Source organism: Podarcis muralis, chromosome 16 (genome assembly GCF_964188315.1).
Source record: "Podarcis muralis chromosome 16, rPodMur119.hap1.1, whole genome shotgun sequence".
Lineage (NCBI taxonomy): Eukaryota > Metazoa > Chordata > Lepidosauria > Squamata > Lacertidae > Podarcis > Podarcis muralis.
Window position 1 is genome coordinate 26364207 of NC_135670.1, and position 26289 is coordinate 26390495.

Genomic DNA, 26289 nt, shown 5'->3' on the forward strand with positions numbered 1-26289 from the left:
TAACCTTATCCTCACCCCAGCTGCTAGATGCGAATGGCATAATTTATCTGTGCATTATTTGAAGTTCTTCCTTTCTCACTGACTAGCATAATTGGATGACCCCTACTTCCTCTAGTGTTTATACAGTAGTATCTTTCTTTAGTGCCCAAAAAACTCAGCTGCGCCTTTCAATAAAAAATTGGTTTCTATTCCCTTGCTGCCTCCAGGTGGAAGAGTGTTTGAATAATAAGTGAAATGCGAGACAGTCTTAATATGGGTGGTTAGGAGCCGGACCCTTGTTCCTAGCTGCTTCCATGTAGTTTAAGGGGTCAATGCCTGTAGCACACAACAGGATTAATTATAGAGTATTAGTTTTGAGGTGTCTGCCAAGATTAAGCTAACACCAGGTGCATTAATACCCCATTAGGTAGTCCAAGCCCAAGCTCCATTAGAAACTTCTAAAGCTGCTACTCAGAACTGCTGCGCAGCCCATTCACAAGCATCTTGCAATCCACACATTTTGCCACCTTAAAGGTAAAGTTAAAGGGACCCCTGACCATTAGGTCCAGTCGCAGACGACTGGGGTTGCGGCGCTCATCTCGCTTTACTGGCCGAGGGAGCTGGCGTACAGCTTCCGGGTCATGTGGCCAGCATGACTAAGCCGCTTCTGGTGAACCAGAGAAGCACACGGAAATGCCATTTACCTTCCCGCCAGAGCGGTACCTATTTATCTACTTGCACTGTGTGCTTTCAAACTGCTAGGGTGGCAGGAGCTGGGTCTGAACAACAGGAGCTCACCCCGTCGCAGGGATTCAAACCACCAACCTGATCAGCAAGCCCTACAGTGCCACCTTACATGACAGGAATTCCTGTGACACATCTAACTCACTCAAGTCCCAATACATTACAGTGGCACCTCGGGTTACAGACGCTTCAGGTTACAGACTCCACTAACCCAGAAATAGTACCTCAGGTTAAGAACTTGGCTTAAGGATGAGCACAGAAATCGCACGACGGCAGCAGGAGGCCCCATTAGCTAAAGTGGTACCTCAGGTTAAGAACAGTTTCAGGTTAAGAACGAATTAAGTTCTTAACCTGAGGTACCACTGTACTCATATGCCAAGTTTCCAGTACTGTGCAAGTTGAGGGAGAGCCAAAAGAGCAAACCTTGCAACTAGATTCATTTTCATTTAAGAAAGTTTTCCTTACAATGCAGCAGCTTGTGAGACTCTCCAAACCCTTTCAAAAACTGAAAGTTGGCCCCAAATGAAATACTAAACAGGGTGGGAAATCTTACAAACCTTTACTATTTACCAAGCTGCAGGTTTCTCATTTTCTAGTTTCTTTCAAAATTCCCAATTAAGCTGCTGAAATCAGTATGTTTAAGCAGTTGATAGCTGAAAATAAGCCAGCTGTGCAGTAAAGCCAGGACAAGCTCACTCATCCATTGTTGAGGAAGTATGAGCAAAGCTGCTACATTCAGACAGAACCTGAAGTTCAGTCCTCGAATCTGACTTAGACTACACGTTAAAAGCCAAATTAAAGATGGAAACAGTAGCATAATAGGCAACTGATACAAAGAAGCCAAGCCCACTCACTTCCAACATCCTTTTACACAGCGAGACAAACAGCTCATAGAATTGACTTTATTTACAGACCGTTTGGGGAGAAATTGTCACTTAAAAAAAAAAGTTATGAAACAATCTTACAGGGAAGAGTCTATGACCACAAAGTATACTTTAAACTAGTTCACTTTTTACAGAAATATTCAAGTGTTCAGTTATTGATGGCCCATATGGATTCCAGATGCCTGGAGCATGTGACAGGTCATTTCTGAAGCCTATTCTGGGCCATCAATACTAGCCACAGCATTGCTTCCAGAGTGCAAGAGCTGGCTTTGTTTTGGACTGTATCAGGTTGTCATTTCACTTTCAAGAGTGGGGAGGAAGGAACAGGCAACTACAGCTACACTTGTGATGAAGAGTCGCTGGTGATGGTGGGCCACTGAGAGAAGCTGCTTTTGACCTTAGCTAGTGGAAGGCAATTTTAAAAGACACACCACACAGCAGCAAGGACAACAATCGGGTGGAACTACTGTTGTACTGATAATTATCTAAGGTCAGTTACGAAGGTCCGTATACAGCAGCCCACTTGCCATGTCTTCAGTGCGCTGAAGGAGGCTGACACTTCCAGTGAAGTGGTTGCCCGTTGGAAGATTTTCTTGGACAGGAGTAGTTCAGGATGCACAGTGGCTGCTCATTCCCCACTTTAGCTACCGCCACATTACGGATGACAAAAAGGATACCGTGGAGAAAGACTTGAGACTGCAACAGGCAAAGCGACTTCACCCTGTTCACTCACACTTGACAGATGCAGCACCTTTAATCTTAAACAAGTCCCACATGTACAGTGAAAAGATCCCAAATCATAGGCACACAAACTAAAGCGTAACTTTTTACTAGCTACTCTTATGTACAGCTGTATAAGGTTTCAAAAAAAGCTATCTGGTGGAGATATATATATATACAAAAAGATGTTTATACATTGGTCTGTACACAAGGGTCTATACATTTAATTTCCTGTGAGGAACCCCTTAAGCTGCTACCTCTATCCTCAAGAGGATTCCCAGCACTTCATTCACATATCTTACAAAGAAAGCCAAACGCAAAAAAGGGAAGATGCTTTCAGAATTGGAACTGGTCCTGTCTTGCATCAAAGTTCCTTCAGAGTTCACTGTTCAGTCCAGGAGATTTTTTTAATCTCAATGTAGACATGGGAGCTCGGACAGGTGCCATGTGCTTTCAGTCACTCAAAAAAAAAGAGAAAAAAAAGAAGAATGAAGAAAACTGAAGAAAAAGAAGGGGGGGGGGGAGAAAAGAAAACCTTGCACAAAGTGCTAAAACCAAAGCGCCCAAAAGGAAATGCCAGTGAAGCACAGAGTTCCGTGTCTAAGGAGGCAGCAGTAGCAGCAGCAGGAAGACTAAGTACCTGCTCTCCAACATAGCTGCTTACTGCCGGTACTCCAGTTCGTCTACACTGATTACTTTGGATGGCATGGAAGGGAGAGGTTGCTGTAAGACGTCCGAACCAAACCATTTTGCAAGACCAACAGGGGAGCTACTTCGCTGGTTCGCACGGTGGTCAAGCTGTGAGTGCACATGAGGCAGTCCAGTCCGAGATGGCACATTCAGAGGGGGAGTTTGTACACCAACAGCAGATCCTTGTGCACTTGAGCCTGGGGAAGGGGGAGCAGGGGGAGAAGGAGAGAGAGAGAGAGAGAGAGAGAGAGAAAGAAAGAAAGGAAAAATGAAATACATGCCTTGAGCAAACATGAGGCTGCTTTGAAAGTGTGATGGGAAGCTTCAGTCCTGGTGGTGAATGGACTGTATGTTTGGCTCTGAGTCAGAAGCACTTCTTCAGCTTTTCTAAGAGAACAGATAGAACTCCTGAAGTGAGTGGCAAAATAAAAGCTTTCTTCATCCCTGAACTCTATAACCATTCAGAGTACAGCTTGACCATGCTACAGGGTAGATGCAAGCAGTTCAGTTGCTAGTTCGGTTTGGTGCAGCAGTATTCAGGGGCCAGCAGCATTTCCAAAAGCTCTGCTCCCTAACCTCCTGAACTCAAGCATCATGGAGGCCTGGCTTCTCCACAAGACTAGGTGGCTTCCGCTCTCCAAGGTGGAGAGAAGAACTTGAGCTCCTCCAAAATACCACTTGTGATATGAGCCACCATCAGAGCCGTCTTTCCCATTGGGCTTACTGGTGCGTTGCGCCAGGCCGCAGGCTTCTCAAGGGCACCCCAGCAAGTCCCGCCAGCTGTGCCCCGCCAACTATATGGCTAGCGGCAGTGGCGGAGGAAGGGGGGAGCGGCAAAGCATCTGAAAGCACTGGCACCCCCCCCCCCGCAGGCGGGTGGGTGGCTCACGCAGCCGCACCAATCAGTACCCCCGACGGGTGGGAGGATGGCGCAGCTGCACCAATCGGCAGCCCCGGCAGGGCTCCTTCTCTCCCGGTAAAGTGGCTCCCGCTCCCCTGTCCCCCTCTCTCCCCGGGCTGACTCTCTGGCAAGCCAGGAGCTCGTGAGCAACAGCACCGGCAAAGCTGCTCTTCTCCCTCCCTCCCGAGCTTGCTGTAAAGTGGCTCCTCCATCTTCCTCCCTCCCAGCAAAGCGGCTCCCCTCCCCACCCAGCAGCCGCACCGGCAAAGCTGCTCCTCTGCCTCCCTCCCCAGCTCACTGTCAAACCGCAAAGCGTCTCCCCCTTCTCCCACCACTGGGGCAGGCATTTCCTTGTTTTGCTTTTCAAAAGGGAAAATAACCCATCAGTTGGTTTCCCCTCTTGTCTTTCTCTTTCTTTGGTGTTGTGTGTGTGTGTGTGTGTGTGTGTGTGTGTGTGTGTGTGTGTGTGTTTCCCTTTCCTCTGCCAGCTGCAGTAAGCCACCAAGAGGCAGCAAACTTGAGCGCTTCTGCCTCCCAGCCCCTCACCAAGCTCAGCTAAAAGAAGAGGAAGAAGCTTCAGCCGCCAAACAAAATCACAAGCAGATCTGTGTTGGGAGGCACACTTTGCCTCCCTCCTCCAGGTCATTTTCACCCAACGCATTGTCAAATTCACCTCTGCAAAAGAGCGCTCTTCTGATTTAAATCTCCTGTTCAAACCTTAGTCTGCAGAATGAACTTAGTGATCACCTCCCCCTTCTGCTTTCTCCCCTCCTAGATGTCTGCATTTATATGGAGATCAGTCCCCCCCCCCCGTCAGCTCCCTAAGAAAAGGTCAACAACTCTGGGGAATCTTTCCTAAAAAAGGTCAACAACTTTGGAGTTGTTCCTCCCCTTAAAAAGGTTGACAACTCTGGGAAAGGGGGGGGGCACCGGAGGCATCTTTGCACCACGGTGCTGGATATGCTTAAGACAGCCCTGGCCACCATCTGGTATCTTCTAGTGCAGAAATAGGCCTACGTTAGTCTTGCTGAGCAATTTCCTGTGGGCTACACCAAAGTGTTTTGAAGCATTACAAAACAAAGCAAGAACATAAAGGATTTATTAACACAGACTAGCTGCAGCATAGCTGTTAAAGATCCAGAATTTGAAAGTCTGCTTAAGACAAGTAGTGCCTTGCTGGGCCTACTTAGCTCAGCATTCTTTGCAAAATCTTATCAGCAGGCCAAGGTGGTCCACTGAAGGATGGCAGCCCACAATCTGCTTAACTCTGCTCTAGCAGCAAGGAGAAGTACTGTAAGCTGCTTGTTTCTAAGTGAGAGTTTTGCTATTCATACTAGAAAGGAACCATTTAGAACACTGGCAGTCCCTGACTACCTGGGGAGGGAAAACCTTACCTGATCTCTGTAGCTGCTGCTGCATCATTGCCAGCTGCAGAGGTGTCCCAGAGCGAGGATTCAAGAGAGGATGGCCAGCTGTTGGAAGCGGGTAACAAGGCTGACCAAGGATGGGAGCAGACACTCCCTGGAAGTGAGTCAAGTCTACCCCAGGGGGAATCATACCTGGTAGGAAGAAAAAAAATCCCCGATAAGCAAATGATCTCTCCTCAGTTTTGGAGATTTATCTGCATTTCTAGCCCAACCATTCCCAAGAATTCAAGGCAAGTTAATAGCCATTTTGACTCAAAACCACAAGCCGCTGTTTAAATGGATTTGATCATTTGCTTGGCCCTGGTCATCTTCACACACTGCCTGTTTCAGGTTCTTAAGGAGATCCCAAAGAAATTATGCCCAAATCATAGAACTGAAAAGTTAGAATGGAAACAAGAGGATCTTTTAGTCCAACTCCCTGCAATACAGGAATCTTTTACCCAAGGTGGGGCTCAAACTCGACCGCAAGATAAAGGGTCTCATACTCTACCCACTGAGCTATTCCAGCAGTCCGATCACTCATTTAAGTTCCACCTACAAGGTAACAGAATTCATAAAGGTTGCTGTGCTTAAGTATTCTTTCTAAACTTGCAGTTACAGTGGTGCCTCGCAAGATGAAATTAATCCGTTCCGCGAGTCTCTTCGTCTTGTGATTTTTTTGTCTGGCGAAGCACGGCTATTAGTGGCTTAGCGGCTATTAGCGGCTATTAGCGGCTATTAACGGCTAAGCGGCTTTAAGAAAAAGGAAACAAACTTGCAAGAACTCGCAAGACGTTTCATCTTGCGAAGCAAGCCCATAGGGAAATTCGTCTTGCGGAACGACTCAAAAAACGGAAAACCCTTTCGTCTAGCGAGTTTTTCGTCTTGCGAGGCATTCGTCTTGCGGGGCACCACTGTAATAAGAAGGCCCGACAGTTTGTTCCTATGTTGGGGGGGGGAGAGAGATTACCTGCTTGCAGCAGAGGTGGAAGATGCTGAGGATGAATCCCTTGCTGCAGCATCCTCTGGACTAATCCCGGGGGCAGTTGATGAGTAGGCCGTACCATTGGTACATGAGGAACCAGGGGGACCTGGTGGACGGGACGGAGGAAAGTAGACCCCGGGACAGGGGAAGCCATGGTAGGGGTCTTTCTCCCAGTGGACTTCGGCCTGTATTCTTGTTCTTTGGTGCAACGATTGGTCTGAGAAAGTGGCGTTGAACAGGCAGAGCGCTGTAGCGATGCTAGCTTGGTACCTATGGAAGGTGAATTCTCTTGATCTACGTGTTCTATGGACCTAGATGGCAGCAAGCCCTCTGTGGAGAGACAAGAGCAGATCACTTAAGTGTACTATAATTTGGGGTGGGGTTTGGAAAGAGCGCACACTCACTGCCCACGCTGACAAGAAGCCACCGCAGCCAAATTGCCTGTTGGATCGAGCAGCTTATCCTACATTCCCATAACAACCCTGTGGTTGGGGTGGGCTAGGCTTAGCCTTTACTCCCCCCCCCCCAAAAAAAATTTAACTTAAGAACCGCCTGCTGGATCAGGCCAATGCCTCAGGTACTCTAGCATCCTGTTCTCACAGTCGTCACCCAGGTGCCAATGGAAAACCTGCAAGCAGGACCAGAGGACAAAAGCACTCTCCTCTCCTGTGGCTTCCGGTAACAGGTGTTTAGAAGCACTGCTGCCTCTGACCGTGGAGGCAGAGCATAGCCATCAGGGTTAGTAGCCATAAATAGCCCTCTCCTCCGTTAATTTGTCTAATTCTCCCTTAAAGCTATTTAGGTTGGTGACTATCACCGCCTCCAGTGGGAGTGAGTTCCATAGTTTAACTATACGCTGCTTTTCCACAAAATTGTTTCCCCAAAGACCAGGCTAGAGAAGATTTCATAGCCCAGGCATCCCAAAACTCGGCCCTCCAGATGTTTTTGGGGACTACAACTCCCATCCTTCCTAGCTAACAGAACCAGTGGTCAGGGATGATGGGAACTGTAGTCCCAAAACACCTGGAGGGCTGAGTTTGGGGATGCCTGGTATAGCCCATGATCATATGAAACTTCATGTCTGAAGCAAGGATTTGTGGCCAGGCCTCTCTGGTCCAAACTGGAACCCCTCCACTACTGCCACACAGCATAGCTGTGGCCCAGGCACAGCAGAGCTGGCATGAGCCACTTAACCCTCACAGGAGATGTTCCATGCCCTGCTCCTTCACAGTGCTAGCTTCCAAAGGTTTGTTTCTTCTCTACTCACCATTACTGCCTCCCTGTGCTTCATTTTCTACTCTATGGATGCAGAGGAAGCTACACCACTTACATTCGCCAGGCAGGCCTGCCTAATTCTGTTTTGTCAATCACATTTAGATGAGAAGATTTAATGAATTTTGGCAGAGAATTCCAAGTAGCTTGCCTGTCTTGTCTCTGTACAACCCATGAACCACAGAACTCTCTCCTGCCTATTCGCCAGCCTCTTCAGGAGAGACCCCTCCCTTCTGGTTTTATGGGGATTCTCTGGACAGAATTTATGGCACATGGTGGCACAGACTTATTTAGATCTCTGTTTCGCCTTTCACAACACAGATGGCCGCCACACCATCCCGTACCTTCACTGTTCCTCAGACCTTCATCTCTCTCACTGCATTTCAGCTTTGCAGGATTTGGTTCATCTTTACTTTTGTCTTTGCTTTCATACATCTTGCGTATCACTGAGGTAGGAGTAAAGGAAGGAGACAGCTAGAAGGAAAACAAAAAGATCACCAGAAATTAGTAGCCCATTGTGTGGGATAGTTTTTGTGCATCGGGCAGCTCATCTAGCTAGACAAGTTCCAGAGCCCTAGATACACCAGGCAGTGCCTGGGACCCCAAGGAGATACTATAGAAAGGTACAACTAAAGAAGTGTTTGAAGGAGAAGTGCCACCACAACAATAATAATGTCAAGTTCATCTGGTATTACAACACTTCCATTAGCTGGAAATTGAAAGAGGGCTTCTACTACACTAAATCTGATCCATTTGTCCTTCGTTTTTCATACAAAATCGGGTCTTTCGATAGCACTAACCATGCTAGTGATGGAAGCAGCAGGGGCTGGAGGAGAAGAGGCATTCCCTCTGTGGCCCATGGGAGCAGGAGATTTCGACAGACGCTGCTGCTGCTGCTGCCTAAGAAAGAGAAAACACACATTAACTGTTGCCCCATCCTCTTTCTGCCTGGCTGGGGAACAAGAAAGCTCCTTGGCTAAACTGTCCCGCGAGTCTGGCCTGCTCTGCTCTGCTGATACAAATCAGTTTGGAGGCAGGAGAAAAATGGGCTAGTTTTTAAGAGAGGAAATGGAAGATACTGCTTAGCACAACACTAAGCTTGGTCTTTGAACCTGGTTCCTTGTGTATTTGGAAGAGAGCAGGACAGACTACCTTTCATCCCTAGGTCAGAACTCTGGTAAAGAAGCCACAGTCCTTTCTCCGCAGGAAAGCAGGCTGGGAGAGTTCCAGCCAGACCTGGGGATGGCCAGGCAGTGCAACGTGGAGGGGAAAGCAGTTTACTTGCCTTGTGCCAAGTGCTTTCTAGGCAAAAGCAATTGCGCCCTAAGTACTACAGACCAATCCCTGCAGTTCAGATTCAGTGGTCCCCACAGCTTTTCGCCTGCATTAATATCCAACAATCATTGTGCGAAATATATGCAATATATGCTATTACAAATATTTAATTTTTACAGGCACTGCTTGGGTGTCATGAAGTTACAGTCCAAGCCCTACGTCAGCAAAATTATTTATTCCTAGCAAACCTGAGACCCACATTTCAAACTATCTTCGCCAGAGCTCTGGTATGAGCCTCCTTTGAAAAATAAGGTAGGACAAATAGACATAGGAAGGGAGCATTGAAACTGCTCTCCCAGCTACCAAACCGCTGTTTATGCTCACCTGTTCCTGAAGCCATCTCGGTTTTTGTCTATTTGTAGTTTGCCAAAACCCGGCTGGTAGAAGTTCGACACCTGCATGGTTAAGTCATGTGGAAGCGAGAGGCCTTCTAATGCTGCTTGCTGCAGCTCAAGTGGACTCATCTGAAATAAAGATTTCAGCAGACTCTAAGTCTAAAGCCAAGGCTTTTAAACTGTTAGATTATTATTACAAATTAGCTGCAGATGCCAACATTAAAAGGTTTCTTTAGTGTTAACAAGTCTGTACCAAAAGGCAACGTTCTCCTGTTAAATAGGAGGGTCACCACCTCATGCTTGCACTATTTAACCCAGATGTTAGGAGTAAGATGCTGAATTACAGCATAATTGCAAGGAAAGCACTTCACCTCTTCTGCTTCAGATTATCCTCCAACTCCATCCAGAGATAGCTTATCTGTCAACCCGCATTTTAAAGTATATCTCCAAAGACATTTGCCTATTGTAAAGGTAGAATCCAAATGTACCTAAGAACTAAGCGAGAAGTCATTTCTCAAAACTGTCTGAACAGGACAGTAACAATGCTCTAACTAGGTCAGTAGAGGTAACAGGTATTTTAGATTTTCTCACTGGAGTGCCCTTGTATGCTGGGCAGAGAGAAGGAATGCTAACTGGAAAACAGTTTATTACCCCACCCTCCAGTTTCTTAGACCTTACCACATATCTCCCAAATCCTTTTGAGCTTCTGGCATGTTGTAGGAGCTACCTCTCCTACATTCCCTGTACACGCCAACATTGACCAAGATGTTTGCCTTATAATAGGCCACTCTCACCGTAGAAGTCCCAACTTTTCAACACGGCATGCAATTCTGCAAGTAGCCTAACATATGTGTGACTGAATAAAATACAATTCCTTCATTCAGCTAGATAGAATCATCACCATTTCTAGCAGTGAGCCAGCTAGATTCCACACCCATCATGATTCCAACTTAAACACCAATGGGTAGGAAAAGCATTCCTCCCCCCTCACCTGCGCAGCAGCTGGGCTCATCGATTTCCGGATCCCCTGAAATGGATCACCAAGCAGCTGTTGAGAACCTGATCCAAAGCCTGCAATGAGATAAGTGAGCAGCTTCAACATTAAGTGAACCAATGGCCTAGTGGTTCTCTTAGACATGATTTTCTCTTAGACATTTTGTTCTAGGAAAGCTGCAAGCTCTTTTGAACACATAAAAAAAGAGCTACTGATTGTAGAGAAGTCATCTGGACTTGTTAGTTTGCAATTCAAATTAATTCTGATCCAAGGTTATTATTCAGAGCCTGAGTCCAACTTGTTTTGGTTAGAAACTTTGAGTTGATTGTTTGGTAGGAGTGTGAAACAATGAACTTCCCAGGAGTACCAGTAGGCAGGCACTGGATGTATCCAAAGGAAGCTGATGGGGAGTATTTCTAGACATTCCAGCTCTTACCAATTGGTGAGGAGATCTGATGCCTCAGATAGTCGGCAGAAGCAGCTCGAGTCGGAAACATCTGAGAAATCGGAGGCTGCGGTGGAGAGGGGGCTCTTTGGCCAAGCAGAGATGAGACAGGTTCCAAGCCACTCATCAAGTTGTTGAGGACATTAGATGAAGCAGGTCTGCCACTGGATGGCCCAAGGATCTCCTTTGGAAATAACACAGGAATTTCAGATCCTCCAACTATGATGACTACTTAAAGTCACTTCCCAGCAGCACATAACAGAAAGAGATGCTCCATGAAAACAAGTCTGTCAAGACATTCCAAACTGCCTGTGGCAGAAAGAATTGCCTCCAGGCAAGCAGAATGGAAACTTCATCTACTTGTTTTCTTTTAGGCGGTTGTCAAATGGAGCACAGGTTCTCATTAAAACAGACATGGAAGGGCAGGCAGGCAGGCAGTAACTTTCTGTAAATCTGCAGGGCTGGATTACAACACTTCTGCAGCCATACTAGCTGAGCCAGTCAACAAGAGCAACACTCCTGCTTTTTTTATTTATTTATACAAATATTCTTTAAGTCATTGTAGCAGCTGCATGCAGCTTCTTGTGGTGAGCTCACTGCCACTGAGTGCTGCAAACATCCATTTGCATGCATGGAGTATGACAGTTGGACGCTTCAGCTAGTGCAAAACGTGGATAGGCTACAACCAGCATTTAATTCCAGTGCTCAAAAGGTTTGCACTGGAGGCTCATACATTATTGAGCCAGGTTCAAGGTTTGTGTATTAACTTACAAGGCCCTTAGTAACTTGGGTCCAGGTTACATTAAGGACCACCTTATCTCCATTATTATTATTATTATTATTATTATTATTATTATTATTATTATTATTACTACTACTACTATTATTATTAGTTTCACTCTACCTGCAAGATATTCTTTGTGGCCGATTGGCCTTGCATCTCAGGAGGCGTTATCAAGTGGCTTTCAAGGGTTTGCTGAAAATAAGGTGACATGCAGTTTTTGTATCACTTTGTAAGCATTCGTCGCCTGCCCCATCCTCCCACTGCAGCCCACCAGCACATGCAAGAATCAAGACAAATCTACCAGTGTAACAAGGCATCAATTTTAGAAGTAGTTTGATAAGCAGGCTATGAGGATGCCAACATTAGCTCACCCACTCTAAAGACAGAGGTGGAGGAGCTGGTCTTCCACACATCAAACCTTACTACTGTCACCAACTAACTGGTACTGGCTGAACCAAAGGTGGCCTGCTCAGTGGTAGTTCCCCATTTATAGAATGCTCCCTACCCTTATATATTGATATTTAAGTTTTGGATGGTTGGTGAACAGCTTTTGCCCATGCTTAGGAAATAAATGACATCTAATAAAAAGTAATGAAAGTTCATACAATTTCTAAAATTTAGATTTCCAATCTTTGTGCATTAAGAACTCTTACAAGCAATCATTTCCCCATGTCATGGGATGCATCCAGTAAGACACCCTCTCATATAGTTTTAAACTATTGATCTGAAGTATGTCTGCTATACAGTCATATAAGTACGTGTTTGTATATGGAAGTGGTTTCAGTTTGTGCCCCAAGACTAGGTGTGGTTGAATTTCTATCATTTACACACTCCTTCTCTACTTACATTGACTTTTGGTTGGGAAGGCAGAGTCCCACTTGCCTTCATAGTACTGACTAGTTTGTTGAAGGCAGACATATCGCCATCCTTAAGGTGCCGGGAATCTCTCATGTTTAGTGACTCTTCCATCTGCTCAGCCGTTAAGGGGGCGGCAGGTTTCCTCTCCTGGTCCACTTTCAGGGTTTTCAGCCCAGCTTCTACTTCTTCCACTGAAAGGACAACTCCTGAATGTGCTGAAAGGGGTGGGGTGAGGGGAAAGAGAGAGATAATCAAGAACTAGGTGTTCCATTGATGGGGCAGATTCAGGGATGACAGAGATTGCAAGAAAGGAAGACCACAAGGATACGGCACTAGCTCCATTTTTGTTCCAGGTCACTGCTTTAAAGCGTCAGTCATTCCAAGGCCATGCAAGGACTTATGCACATCCAACACCGAAGCTGCAGCTAAATCAAAAATTAAGATTCCAGATCTTCCAAACAGCAAATAAGAATCAAACGAAGAGGTGACACAGACATGAGACTCTCAATAATGTATGAGTCAGAGATAACTCTGAGCCCTGTGAGTAACTTAGAAGCCAGCCCAACAGCTTAGCAGAATTTAGATTACATACAAGGGTTGAAGCGTATAAACAGCCATGCATATTTGTACAGTACAAGAGCTATTAGGACAATGGGTACACTCCAGCACAAAGTAGCCCTATAAAGCGAGAGAGTCGGGACAATAGCACTTTCCAGTGGACGACACCCCAAGGCACATGCACAAATGATCTGCAACCTGAGCAAGCTTTCTTTGAGCCATTAAGAATATGGACAATTTCTTCCAAGAATTTTTCAATGAAAAAAACTATTTTTCAAATAGTGGTTTGCCTAAAACAGAATAAAAGATCTCTTGGGCTCCTTAACTACGGGTCTCTCTCATGGTCCTAAGTTTCTACTTGCAATACCAGGGCGCTCTTGGAATGCATGCCTTCACTTCTATGCAGAAGCTGACATCTGGAAGCATATATTCTGCTTACAGGAAGCTGCACTGTCATGTAATTATTTGATCCTTATGTCGTGTCAGTCAATGCTGAACCACTGGTGTTTGAAGTCAGACTAAAATAGAAGCGGATTTTCTATTCACAAGATCATATGTATGCCTTCCATTACTGCACCTCAACAAGAAAAGAAACCACAACATGATCAATTTAGACCCATCTGAGCAGAAGCTACTTGCCATTTCACCGAAGCAGTTAACCCAAGCAAATTCAAGGCTGTTGTATAAACTTGTGACGCTCCGGTCTTGTGTTTTCCAGGAGCTCCAAGGAGCAGAAGTTGCCTACATCTACTATGAAGACTGAAGAGTAGTCAATAGAGACACCAAGTGCATTGTTTGCTGCACTAGAATGGCTTGCCCAGTCTAGTCACAGATCATGCAAAGCCACAAAATATGCAGCACAAAGGAAACAGTGCTCTGAAGCAACAGCTAGCCATTTAGGCAAGATGCTTCCAGTTAGGGAACAGATATTGGAACACAGAGGCACCATGATGTAATAGGCAGTCTTAGGTCTCGTTTATGAGTTAATGGCCAAAGAAATGTAAATGAATGTATTTCCACAGCAGGAATTGCCTTTTTATTTATTACAGAACAAAATTGGCACCCAATACTGCAATTCAGATGCCCTGACAGTTGTGCAGATGCAGGAAAGGACCCAAATCACTTAACGTTCAAGCACATTCAGCAAACTGTAGCAGGAAGATAGAGACTGACATCTGAGCACAGGGCTTGGCATTAGTTTGGGTGGAAACTCTTATAGCAGGGATTTCCCAGTTTTCCACTGTGCATATTCACTGGATGAAAATTCCAACTCCTGCTCCTGACTGTCATTAGGATGCACCAAATCAAAGACGTGTTTTTATAAATTCCTCAGCATGTTTGCATGCCAGTATCCGCTGCTCAGACCTGCCAGCTGAGATTCTGAACCGAAACCCGATTATTATGCAGCATATGCAGCACATGCAGGGGAGCTTCTGAACATGCACAAGCAACATGCAGATCAGCCATGCAAGCCTTCTGCGGTACATGCATTTTAAAAAGGTGGGCCTCAGTAACCAAGACGTACGACATGCCAAGATTTCGGCAGAAGAATTTATGGCTCAAGAATTCCTTTCCCACCTTCAGCCCTCACCCCCACATCCACTGCAAAGCTGCCATCTCGGGTACTGGCCAAATATATTTCTCTTTAATATATCCAGGTTTATACGACATCCAGAGAAGCCGCAGACTCCCTAGCTGAGAGATTAGTTGCAGAAAACTTTGCTTACGTTATCGAGGCAAGAGATGCTGTGGTGCAAGCTTGGGTGAAGAGCAAGAGCGGCTCAAGTGGCAAGCTTTGCAGTGCTCGAGGCTTTCGCCACCAGCTTTCAATTTGGAAATTGATTCAGATGCCAGGAAGGGTTGATACCAGGAGCTTCGTTTACACCAGGAGTTAATCCTGCTGTTATAGCCTATGGATAAGGATCAGGCAATAGCAAGGCAATGCAGATATCCATAGGGATCCCTGAAGTCCATCTTAGCACTTCCTGGCCGAGAACCAAAGCTTGGCACTTGAACATGTTTTTGCCGGAGGCACCCAGAGGCATCACAACAGCAGAAGGGGGAAGACTTACTGCTCTCTCTCAGCTTCTCCTTGTTGGCTGAGAGACTTGAGAGGAGGGGTTTTAAGTCCACTTTGGCTTTCTGCAGCATCTCTAAGATGTCCACTTTGTTTTCAGAATGGTCTTCCAAAGGAATGGGAGCAAAGTAGTTTCCAGAGTTCTGACCAGGGGACAGAATGCCTTGCTCTAGACCTGAAACAGTAAAAACCAGGACGACTGCCTTGTAAGTCTTTTCCGCTAAGGAGAACAGAGCAAAGAGGTTTATACTCTTGAGAGCATTCCACAAAGAGACACACTCCTACCCAAGGAGTTTAGGGTTCTGCTCCAGAAGCTGAAGAATCAGAATGAAGGAAATGCCACGGACAAGGGGTCCTGCAACATGGTCCTGCAACTTTCTAGAAGAAATACAAATGGCCATAGAAAGGACAAGACAGTATTACCTGCCAGTCTCTCCAACTCTTCATGGGGTGTAGATCGAAGGCTGCTCGAACGGCTTCCGGAACGGCTGGGATTGGAAAACCAGCGGCTGAACCTGCTGGCCGACACAGCACCTTCCCCCAGCACATCTTCTATCATCTATATAATAGAGAGAAAAGGGGTAGTATTGCAGGCAATCATAACCAAGAACAGGTGTCTGATCCCTGCATAATCCCTTTGACTGTAGCAGGCCTGCTGTTTCCAGAATTCTTCCAGAAGCAAACACAAAAAGCCTTTTCTCTGAAGGTTAGTCCCCAAACCACTTCTGTTGGCAGTTGGCACTTTGCCCTGATGGCAGAAGTGTGTCCTGGAGTCCATTAAGGGGCCTCAATTTACTAATCCTAAAGGTTTAGATCAATGGTGAGGGCCCTTTATCCCTCCATATGTTGTTGAACTACAATTCCCATCAGCCCCAGCAAGCATAGCCAATTGTCAGGGATGATGATGGAAGTTGTAGTTCAGCAACATCTGGAGGGCCAAAGGTTCTAGAACCTTAGGATAGTCAACTATACTTCATGCTGTTCAGCCTCCACCAGGGGCAATCTTACTTGTTTTCTCGGAAGCAAGATCCTATTGTGTCCAAGGGGACTTAGGATTCCAACCCAGGACGTGCTACTTGTATTGCAAAAGGCAGCTTCCAAAAGGAGGCACTTTTGCCTCCAAAGACCAAGACTCTGTTGCAAACATACAATGTCATTCTTGCATATGCAAAACATTACATAAAAAGGGCTCCATTACTATACAGTCGTACCTTGGATCCCGAACGCCTTGTGAGTTGAATGTTTTGGCTTCTGAACACCGCAAACCAAGAAGTGAGTATTCCGGTTTGCAAACGTTCTTTGGAACCTGAACGTCCGATACACTTTCCGATTGGCTGCAGGAGCTTCCTGCAGCCACTCGGAAGCCGCACCTTAGTTTCCAAACGTTTTGGAAGTCAAACGGACTTTCGGAACGGATTCTGTTCGACTTCCGAGGTACCACTGTAGTTCTACTTTTATTTATTTTATAAAACTTATACGCTACTTCAAAATTGTTTACAAAAACCCAAAATTATTGATTAAAACATTCAATAAATTAAAATCAGCAACAAACTAAAACACATCAGCATTTTATATATCTGCATAGGCTTGTCTAAACAAAAATGTTTTCAGCAGGTGCTGAAAACAAAGTGAAGGCACATACCTGATTTCAATAGGCAAGGCGTTCCAAAGTGTATATGCTGCCACACACAAAAAATGAGTTCTTACAAATGTGGACCAGGTATTATGTGGCACCTGAAGAACTGGCAGTTCCGCAGATTGAAGCAGTTGAGGGGACCTTTTTGCATACCATAATGTATGTAGGGAGCCTGCTTGAGGGCTCCCACATGGGTCTGAACAGCAGTATATCAAATTTAGATCAAATCAATCTGCTATCCCATATTTTACTAGAGTATCAAATGCTATGTCGACTGTGGGAAAAATGGGACCCTCTATGATGACCTCTTATTGGTTTTACTGAAGGAAGAGTGGAACAGGAGTAGCACAGAGTTCAGGATGAATTCATCCCCCCGCCCTGTGGAACTTGGAAGCTTGCTAGGTACCCACAGTTAACAGGCTGAAGTATTAACTGAATCATTTTTTATGCTATGTCAAGTTAACACCGTCACCCAACTTCAGAAATGGCAACTCAAGGGTCCTTCTGCTCTTCACCACACAGAACCACAATCAACCAGCACCACTGATTCTGATTGGCAAACACATCCAAGGTTGAGCTTTGATAAGCTACTTTTGAAGGTGTTTCCTCTTTACTCTTATGAGGGGCAGGGGTAAGTCACTAGCCTATTTACCATATTTTTTGCACCATAACACTCACTTTTTTCCTCCTAAAAAGTAAGGGAAAATGTCTGTGCGTGTTATGGAGGGAATGCCTACGGGTGGCATGCCTACGGATTTTCCTCCTCTAAAAACTACGTGCGTGTTATGGTCGGGTGCGTGTTATAGAGCGAAAAATATGGTAATTTTTTTGCAGGCCATGCTTGAGAGGGAGAACCTACATGCATAGAAGTGAAGCCTGAGTTCTGCAAGCCTAGGCATGATCCTGGCTGCTGCTGCTCCCACCCTTAAATCCAAGGCAATCAATTCCTTCATCCACCCAATGTTTCCTATGAAGCCCGAGTTCCTCTTGCAAAATAACGCCTTTGTTGTGAGGCAAGTCAAAGCCTGAGAGATTGCATTTGGGTGTCAGGTATTCCATTTTGAAGGTTGTTGTTGTTGTTTAGTCGTGTCCGACTCTTCGTGACCCCATGGAAGGTTAACTAGTCTTATTAGTTTATCTTAAGGATTGTATGCATATGAAACTATTCAGCTAAGGAGTCATAGATTCAAACTAACAATATGGAGCAGGCATAGGCAAACTCCAGCCCTCCAGATGTTTTGGAACTACATTTCCCATCATCCCTAGCTAACAGGACCAGTGGTCAGAGATGATTGGAATTGTAGTCTCAAAACATCTAGAGGGCCAGAGTTTGCCTATGCCTGATCTGTAGTATCCAAATACATAAAATTTTAGGCCTTTTTTTGGGGAAGGGCCCTCAATATTTTGATTAAAAGTGAATTCAAGCAAGTACGAGCATCATACCTACAAAAAAAAAATGTGTGTAGCCTCAAAATTTTTCCTTGGATAGTTCTCTCCTGAGGCAACTGTGTATAGCTCTGTATGGACACATCCAGCAGATTTCAACCCCAACATACCTACCTTGGAATAAGACAATTTAAATAAAGCTTCCTGTTTTTAAAACTAAATATATCCGATGAACACACAGGCATATTCACTTGCTGGTTTGGGAGAAAGTCTCACCCACTCAATCAAGCCAGAAGTTCTTGTAGTTGTGCAAACCTCAAAGTTGCCCCCAGTACTTCCTGTTAAAACTAGAAGCCTCATGGCTCCCACCACCCAAGTTCCCCATCTAAAATTATACCGGAGTTTTCCATAATGTAGCTCATAACCCATACCACTACTAAACATATTCAAACACTGTTGCTTACAGTAGCCGGAGTAATTTTAGATGACACAACTAAGTTCGGAAGGTCACTGACCTCATTTATTTGACTTGTTTCTCTAGCTTTTTCTCAGTTCCTGTCACAAGGAGTAGTATTTAAAATATTTTATACCCCACCTTTCCATAAAAAGCCTATACAGTGGCACCTTGGTTTAAGAACAGCTTAGTTGGATTAAGAACGCTGCAAACCCGAAAGTAGGTGTTTTGGTTTGTGAACTTTGCCGTGGAAGCAGAACATGTTTCACTTCCTGTTGAGTGCGTTTTGTAAATTGAGTCACCCGCTGCTATGGGAAAGCACGCATTGGTTTAAGAACGCTTTGGTTTAAGAATGGACTTCTGGAACGGATTAAGTTCGTAAACCAAGGTACCCCTGTATTCCAGATGATCTAACTCAGCATAGCTCACTGTCTGCAAATTTTCACAGAAGGGTGAAGTACAAGAAATGAAACCATATCATCACTACTTCCAAACATGCAAGTAAACCCACCCATGGCAGAAGTGGGGGCTGCCTTGAAATATTCAAGTATTTCCACTTCACTTGACAAAGTTTTTCAAAGCCTTCTACAGAGCAACAAGACATGGGAAAAGCCACCACCAGAAACAGGGTGCATTAGTTCAAGATGGTAACCATCATGGCAGAGTTGGGTGTTTTTTTTAAAAAAATACTTACCGAAGCCAAGCCAGGAACACTCTTATCTAGGTTGAAGAACTCATTGAAATCGAACTCTCCTGGAGCTGGTTCCGGCAGGACTATTTCCCTTGGGACTTCTTGATCGGCTACTGTCTCCTGGCCAAGAACAGACTGCACTTCTACCTCTTCTGCTAACCCGCCATTGCATTCTATTCCTTGGGAGGGATAAAGCCAAAATCAGCACACACAAAATAATTTCGAGAGGCAACAGGAGCCACTCTTTGACACCCAGGGACAGAGCTGCCTGTTTCAATTGTTATACAGGTCTACAAGTTCATATAATGCTTCTCTAAGTTACATTTAAATATGCATTACTCTCAAGTTTCATCAGAGTTGCCCCAGATAACATTCAAAACAGATACCAGAAAGGTGCCAATTGTATGCACTGTTAAGTTTTCAGGTGGCTAAAGAACTGTATTTCAGTTCTGCTAAAATAACGTTTTTACAGTCTACAAAAATGTGTGAAGCCTTAAGGCCTACCAACACCCAGTTCCATTAGAATGCAGCCAGACAAGGGGCAGATGGGGCCAATCTGTTCCCAAAATCTCCCAAGCAAAATTTTGCTATTTACCTAGAATGCGTTAACACTACAGCTGCAATCTTAACTGTGCTAAGTAGGTCCCACTGAATTCAATGGAGCTCACTCCCAGCAAAGTAGTTAGGATTGCATTCCAACATCTTATCCTGATTCCAAATTAAGAGTGCATGAGATACTGTCCTTCAGGAAGGCTGCAAAAGGACCTCAGATTAAGGCCTTCAATCCCCAGTATGACAGCTATGTACCACATGCATCACCTGCTAGCATCACACTAGTTACCTTGCTCACTATCACCCAGCCTTGCTTAACTAAATTTTTTCTTGGTCTAGACAGGCATTTGAGGCTTACACTCATTTGAGCAAATAATATTCTAAAATGAAAACCTCTTATGGGTAGCTTTACAGCACAGCAGACACAGAAATGCCCTCTATACCAAGTCACACACACCTAGGCCCTATAACCCCACTCTAAAGAACTCAAGTAAAGATGCATCTCATACCTGAATCTACAAGCCAGAAGACTGATCATGAAGCAGAGAAAGTTCAGTTAATGGCCAATGACAGAAATGGATAGAAACAGACACTTCAGTGCCCAAAATGCCGCCGCCCCCGCTTTCTGGGCCAAAGAGTTTTTCTCCAGTTATCCAATACACAAAGTTTCTGTGTTAATACCTTCCTTCAGAGAAGTTGGACGCCGTCTTGTTCGCTTCCGCCCTTTATGTTCTTCCTCTAGTATTTTATCATCAAAGCCAGTAAGTTCAATGGTTTCCGACTGACTTGTGGGGCCAGCAGAGAACCATTCCGGCTCCTCCTCTGTATAGGAGTCATTCCTTCGGCGTTCTCCAAATACACGCTTGCTGTCCCCATATTCTCTCTAAAGTTTACGGGGAGAGATGTGGAAAACATTCAACATGTGGTCACTAGCCAATCGTAATAATCATCCCTTTAGTGGGATCCAGCTTTTTTTGGTGTTGAATCCAACCAAGTCCTACTCAGCACCGACCTACTGAAATTAATGGGCCTAACTTTGCCATGTCTGTTAATTTCAAAGTTTACCACCCAATGGGCCCAAGAAGGACCAATACTGGATACAGCCCTCTGCTTCTAAAGCAGCATTCCTCTCCATCCCTCTTTGCTGCCAAATAGCCTTCCAATTCAACACAATCCACAGGCTACAGGTGCTTCTGCCATTATCAGACCTACAGCAAAGGCATTTACCGTATTTTTCGCCCTATAGGACGCACCGTCACATAAGGCGCACCTAGGTGGGTTTTTTTTGGGGGGGGGGGAATAAAGGGGAAAAAATTACCCCCCCCCAGGCGCGGGGCTGGGGCAGGGAAAGCTTCCCCCGACCCCAGCCCCCAGAACAGGCAACTCTCCGCAAGCCGTGGGAGCCCGATGGCGGGCTCCCGCGCCTTGCGGAGAGCTGCGTGAAGCCTGGGCGCGCTGAGCTCAGCGCGCCCAGCCTTCGGCATGCAGGCAACTCTCCGCAAGTCGCACACCGACCCCTCTCGCTCTCCAGGCTTCAGCGAAAGCCTGCATTCGCCCCATAGGACGCACACACATTTCCCCTTCATTTTTGGAGGGGAAAAAGTGCGTCCTATGGGGCGAAAAATACGGTATACTTTACTGTATAACAGGAAAGTGCTGTGTTGTTTTCTGAACTTGCTCTGGGATGCCCTGGTGCGGCTTATACAAGTGGTCAAGAAAGTCTATCAAATACATGAAGCAGGCACAGGTACACCTTCCTGTGTGGTTTTAAGGACTAACCCTGAAACGCTTGTCTTTGTACTCCCTGTCGCGGTCTCTGTCCCTTGCGTCTCTTGAGTCCCGTGAGTCCTTCTCACCACCTCGGTGGTCTTTATCAAAGTTTCGGGCAGAGATTATTCTCCCACTGCCAATCCTACGGCCGCCAATGACACGGACACAGTCATTTTCTTTCTCCAGTGGGCTTCCTGCTCTTCGTGAGCCTACAGCTGCAGTCACGTGGCAGCCCCCTCCAAAGCTTCGCCGCTGTGGACTCAGCACCACATCCAAGTCATCTTCTTTTACCCGTTCTCTGGGATCTACAGGTTGAAGAGATTTTAGTTACATGTCAGGAATGTGTTTATGTGTTAAAGAAAGTAGGTGCTACAAGCTATATTCACAAGCATGGCAAAATCATTTTACATATTTGCCGTGATTGCAAGGAGCTGAACTAGAGGACCCAACCCTACAATTCTACGTTATATGTAGTTTAATTCATTACTCAAATCTGTCCTAAAACAGTCTTCACTACAATTTTAAGTAACTCTATTGCACGCTCCTTCCTTGTTTTATCCTGCTTTCTGAAGCACATACCGAGCTCCATGAAATAGTCAAAGCCACACAGGAACCTCTATATTTCAGTTTTGTGATTTATGTGCTTTTGTGAAGTGCTCACCCACTATCCTTCTCATGAGCGAACTCCGATCTGAATCCGAGTCCTTCTTAAGTCCTTCCACTGGTGAAGTCCTTCCAGAATTTGGATATAGTGACGCATGCCATTTTTCAGGATCCCAAACTCCATCACTGCAACGTTGCAAAAGATGCACATCACTCATGTTTGACCCCCTATATATTTAACATTTCTGCAACCAATGAAAGCCCTAAGTTGGCTAATGATTAATAGAAATACCTGTCATATTTTTCTGAAAGACATGATGGCCTCCGTTTAGAATGGGGACGCTCTTTAATGTCCAAGAGCTCTTCCTGGAGAAAGGGGAGGGAAAAAATGATGGTATTCTCAAATTTCCACATGACAATTTATTGTACACCAGATTTCATGCAACATAGCAAGAAGGCTTGTCTGGTATCTGTTTTGACTCAAAAGGAGTATTTAGAAAACAGCTGAAGGAGTGTCTGTTTAGCACAGGAGTCAGCAAACTTTTTCAGCAGGGGGCTGGTCCACTGTCCCTCAGACCTTGTGAGGGGCTGGACTATAATTTGAAATTCCTATGCCCTACAAATAACCCAGAGATGCATCTTAAATAAAAGCATACATTCTACTCATGTAAAAACACACTTGCGAAGGCAATTGGGCCGCATCTGGCTCCTGGACCTTAGTTTGCCTACCCATGGTTTGGGAGGATTACACCTTCTGCTGGAGTTTAAAGGATTTAGAAGCTGAAAGAATGTAAGATTCCCCATAAATAAGAATCTCAAATGCTTTCTGAAAGAAGTCCTTGTACATGGGAGATTGTTCCATGCAAGAGACATCAGTAATGTGCTGTCTGGTGGCAGTTACTGCAAACTGACAACTGTCCTGCTGAGATTACTTTCAGGAAATCACACAATGGTCCATTTACTATATGTAGCAGCTATACATCTTTGAAGTGCATTTCTACTGAAGGCTTTTAATGTTATTTTATACTGTTCGTTTTTATAATGTGGTCCTGCCTAGAAGCACAGGCCTTCTCCTGGAATACTTGGCATAGCAAAAGTGCAAAGCTAAATAGAATTTTATATATATATATATATATCCTGCTTTTCACCATGTAGATGAATGCAGGCATCTCTCCACTGACATGCATACCAAAAGGAGGTGGGGCAGAATAAGGAATTCCCTATTTGCATGTGTCCCGGTGATGAATGCAGCGGACCGGACCGGAACCCTCACATAAGTGGTGAATCCCCTATATATGAATTTTAAAACTAAACCTCCAACATTTAAAACCTCAAGAATCTCAAGAGAGACTAAAACATCTGAGAACTATTCAGGGGTCAAAGGCCTCCAGCAATAAGCATTTTGACCAGGTGACGTGAAATTAAATTAGATCTTGAACCCTAATTACATCTACAACCTATGTTCTGAAACAAAATAGAATTTCAGATTAATATTGTTCATTTGGTAAAATAAATTTGCTATCAGTCACTTTAGTGGCAAAAATTAGAAGGGTGGTGTTGCAAATCTTTATGTTTAGGTAAACTAGTTTAATATAAAATTCTTGTATCATACACCAGCTTGTTTAGTGTGGTGACAAGTTGGAGCTCTCTAGAAGGCTGTTAAGTACGCCTATCCCTTAAATGAGTTCCTGTTAGCTTTACTACAAAAACAAGGTTTAGGAATTAAATCCAAAGAAGAAAAATCTCACTGACAGTTCTATATTTGTATGCTCATTTACAGGAAAATTACAAGTTTTTGCAGACTGATGGCAACTATTAACAGCTTGATTCTACTATCACTTCAGAAGCAATTTGATACTTATACTAGAAGCATAAAAGCTTACTTTTGTGTAGCGGTGAGGGAATTTCATTGCACCAATCAATGTATCGCCGTTCACAACTTCTGTCATTCCCCCCCTTTTATCCATAGTTGCTTGGAGGCCTTGAACATGCGCCTGGTAAACACACACACACAAAATGGAATGTAGAAAACCATGCAACGTAGTTTCACTTCATGCATTCCCTATGCACTTATGACAACTTTTGCCATTCTGAGCACATTACAGGCACCTGGACATTTGATGGTAGCCTGTAGTATGGATTTTTCAAAACTGTTTGCTGGTTTTACTCCTTCAAAGCAAAAGTCTCCAGGTCAAGAGTTACTCCTTTAAATAGTCTTTCTGCATACATATTGCTGGCCAACAACTTATAATAATAGTGCTTCTTTCAACAACCTATGAGTCTGAAGGAGATAAAGCAACATTGGCTGCCTCACTTTTCTGCTTTAGGAGAGTCAAGGACCAGAGTATTGACATTCCAGGATACCATGATGCCTCCTTGAGAAAGTTTCCCTATCAAGACCGCTGCAGTTAATCATAGCTATGTTTATAAGAGAGACCCTATATTCAAGGAGACAGGCATCCTTATCACAGGTCAGAAGCACATGGGGAATGCCACATCAGTACTTCCAGATAGCTGGGGGTGGAGACAGACCATATTCGGCAACAAGTCCTTCAAAGGGGGCACAACAAGCTCCTGTGGGAGGGGCTGTAGCTCCCATGTGCTGCATGCAGAAGGTCCCAGGTTCAATGCTCAGCATCTCCAGTTCAATAAGAAAAAAAGGACAACAGCCATAGCAGGTAATGGACCCTCCTGCAGCCTGAGACCTTGGAGAGTTCTACTATTGACTAGTAATGCCTTCCCCAGCATGGTGGCCTCCAGGTGCTAAATAGGATGCTGTCAAGCCTTAAACCTGGAAACTTCTGCATCTAAGCCATGGCCTTTCCCCTGAACATAAAAATTCTAGTCCTCAAAGTTCTGAATAAAGGAATGTCTTAAATAGGAAGCTGTCTTATACCAAGTCAGACTACTGGTTCAATATTACCTACAGTGACCAGTAACAATGGCTCTCTAGATTTCAGGTAAGGGGCATTCCAGCCCAATCAATCAATCAATCAATCAATCAATCAATTACCCTCCACCCTAAGGCCTTCCTACTGGGAGGACTGAACCTGCATGGAAGAAAAGTCCTCCTCCACTTCCCTCGATACTGTTGGACTCCAACTCTCATCAACCCCCAAGCCAGCGGGGCCAGCGATGCCAGGAGTTGTGGTCCAACAGGCTGGTTGGAAGAGGCAGTACAAGGAGCGACACAAGCCATTCCGACCAAACTGCAATGGAGGTTGCCAAGGTGCTCAACAGGTAGGAATAATGTTTGGCAGGAGATGACTAATATGGATATTAAACACGCGCGCATACACACACGTACACTTAACCCGCCTCCAATCCTAACTCAGAACGTGGGAAGCCACAATCCTAGGCGGGAGGCGCCTCTCCTCACGCGGCGACCCCTTCCTTCCATCCCTTCCTTGGGGGCAGTATCATCTCCGACACCACTCCGCTCCTCCCCGCCGCCGCCCCCCACTTTCGTCCCTTGGATAACCCATGGCTGGCCGAGACAAGAAGCTGCAAGCCGTGGAAGTGGGGTGGTGGAGCAGAAGCGGGAAGCCCTCCGCTTCTCCTCTGCTCTCAGCCACAGTCTCCCTCGCTGACTGCCCAAGAGAAGGGGGCGGGCGGGTAGCAGCAGCAGCGGCGGCGGCCTACCTGGCAGGGCTGTTGTTGTGGCCGGCCTGCACGCGTCGCAGGCGCAGCAGTAGTACGGAGACGCCCCGCCCAGGCAAAGGGGGGACGGTTTTCCGGGGAGGCCGCACACAGCGCCGGCGGAAGCGGGAAGGGGGAATGTGGCTCCTCGGCCCCCGCCGCCCCGAGGAGAGGCGCCCCCTGCCCCACGCCCGGCAGGTGACTCAGCGGAACCCCCACCGGGGGCCCAGGCCGCGGGCGGCTTCTCACCTCCCTCGCTGTCGCTCCCTCGCTGGGTGTCTGGCCTTCCCGCCCCCTCTCAGTCCGGCCAGGGACGAGGACGACGACGACGGGGGCGGCCGCCGCCGCCGTTCCCTCAGACCCTGCCGCCGCCGCTTCTCCCGTCCTTCCTCCTCCTCCTCTCTGTGCACACGGCCCGTCCGCTCCTCAAGCTCAGCCCCGCCTCTCCCTCCTCTCCTCAGCCGCCGTAACCGGGGCCTTCGTTGCCCACCCCTCCCCCTTTAATAGCCACGGCGCATGCGCCACACTCGCTCCTCGCTTCCACCTTTCCTCCGGCTCGCGCACGCGCAGTGTAAGCCGGCGGACAGGCCC

The 26289-nt window shown here is 45.8% G+C and overlaps 1 protein-coding gene across 4 annotated transcripts; it reads right to left on the reverse strand.

Moving 5' to 3' along the window:
- Positions 1 to 1611: 1611 nt before the first annotated feature.
- On the reverse strand, positions 1612 to 26180 carry EIF4ENIF1 (eukaryotic translation initiation factor 4E nuclear import factor 1). Of its 4 annotated transcripts, none has more exons than XM_077920046.1 (19): positions 25948 to 26180; positions 23943 to 24053; positions 22352 to 22425; positions 22118 to 22245; positions 21466 to 21761; positions 20368 to 20569; positions 19138 to 19313; positions 15391 to 15526; positions 14963 to 15142; positions 12321 to 12547; positions 11595 to 11666; positions 10682 to 10874; positions 10243 to 10322; positions 9241 to 9380; positions 8382 to 8481; positions 7926 to 8055; positions 6295 to 6639; positions 5313 to 5477; positions 1612 to 3214 (listed from the first exon to the last, which is right to left on the reverse strand). In XM_077920046.1, exons 2-19 carry the CDS (start codon positions 24024 to 24026, stop codon positions 2988 to 2990), a joined length of 2955 nt encoding a protein of 984 aa, XP_077776172.1. In that variant the 5' UTR covers positions 24027 to 24053; positions 25948 to 26180; the 3' UTR covers positions 1612 to 2987. The 4 variants fall into 4 exon arrangements, with proteins under 4 accessions (XP_077776172.1, XP_077776173.1, XP_028565906.2 ...); XM_077920047.1 differs by having other exon boundaries at positions 8382 to 8474; positions 9240 to 9380; XM_028710073.2 differs by lacking the exon at positions 25948 to 26180 and adding an exon at positions 25702 to 25853.
- Between the last annotated feature and the right edge of the window lie 109 nt (positions 26181 to 26289).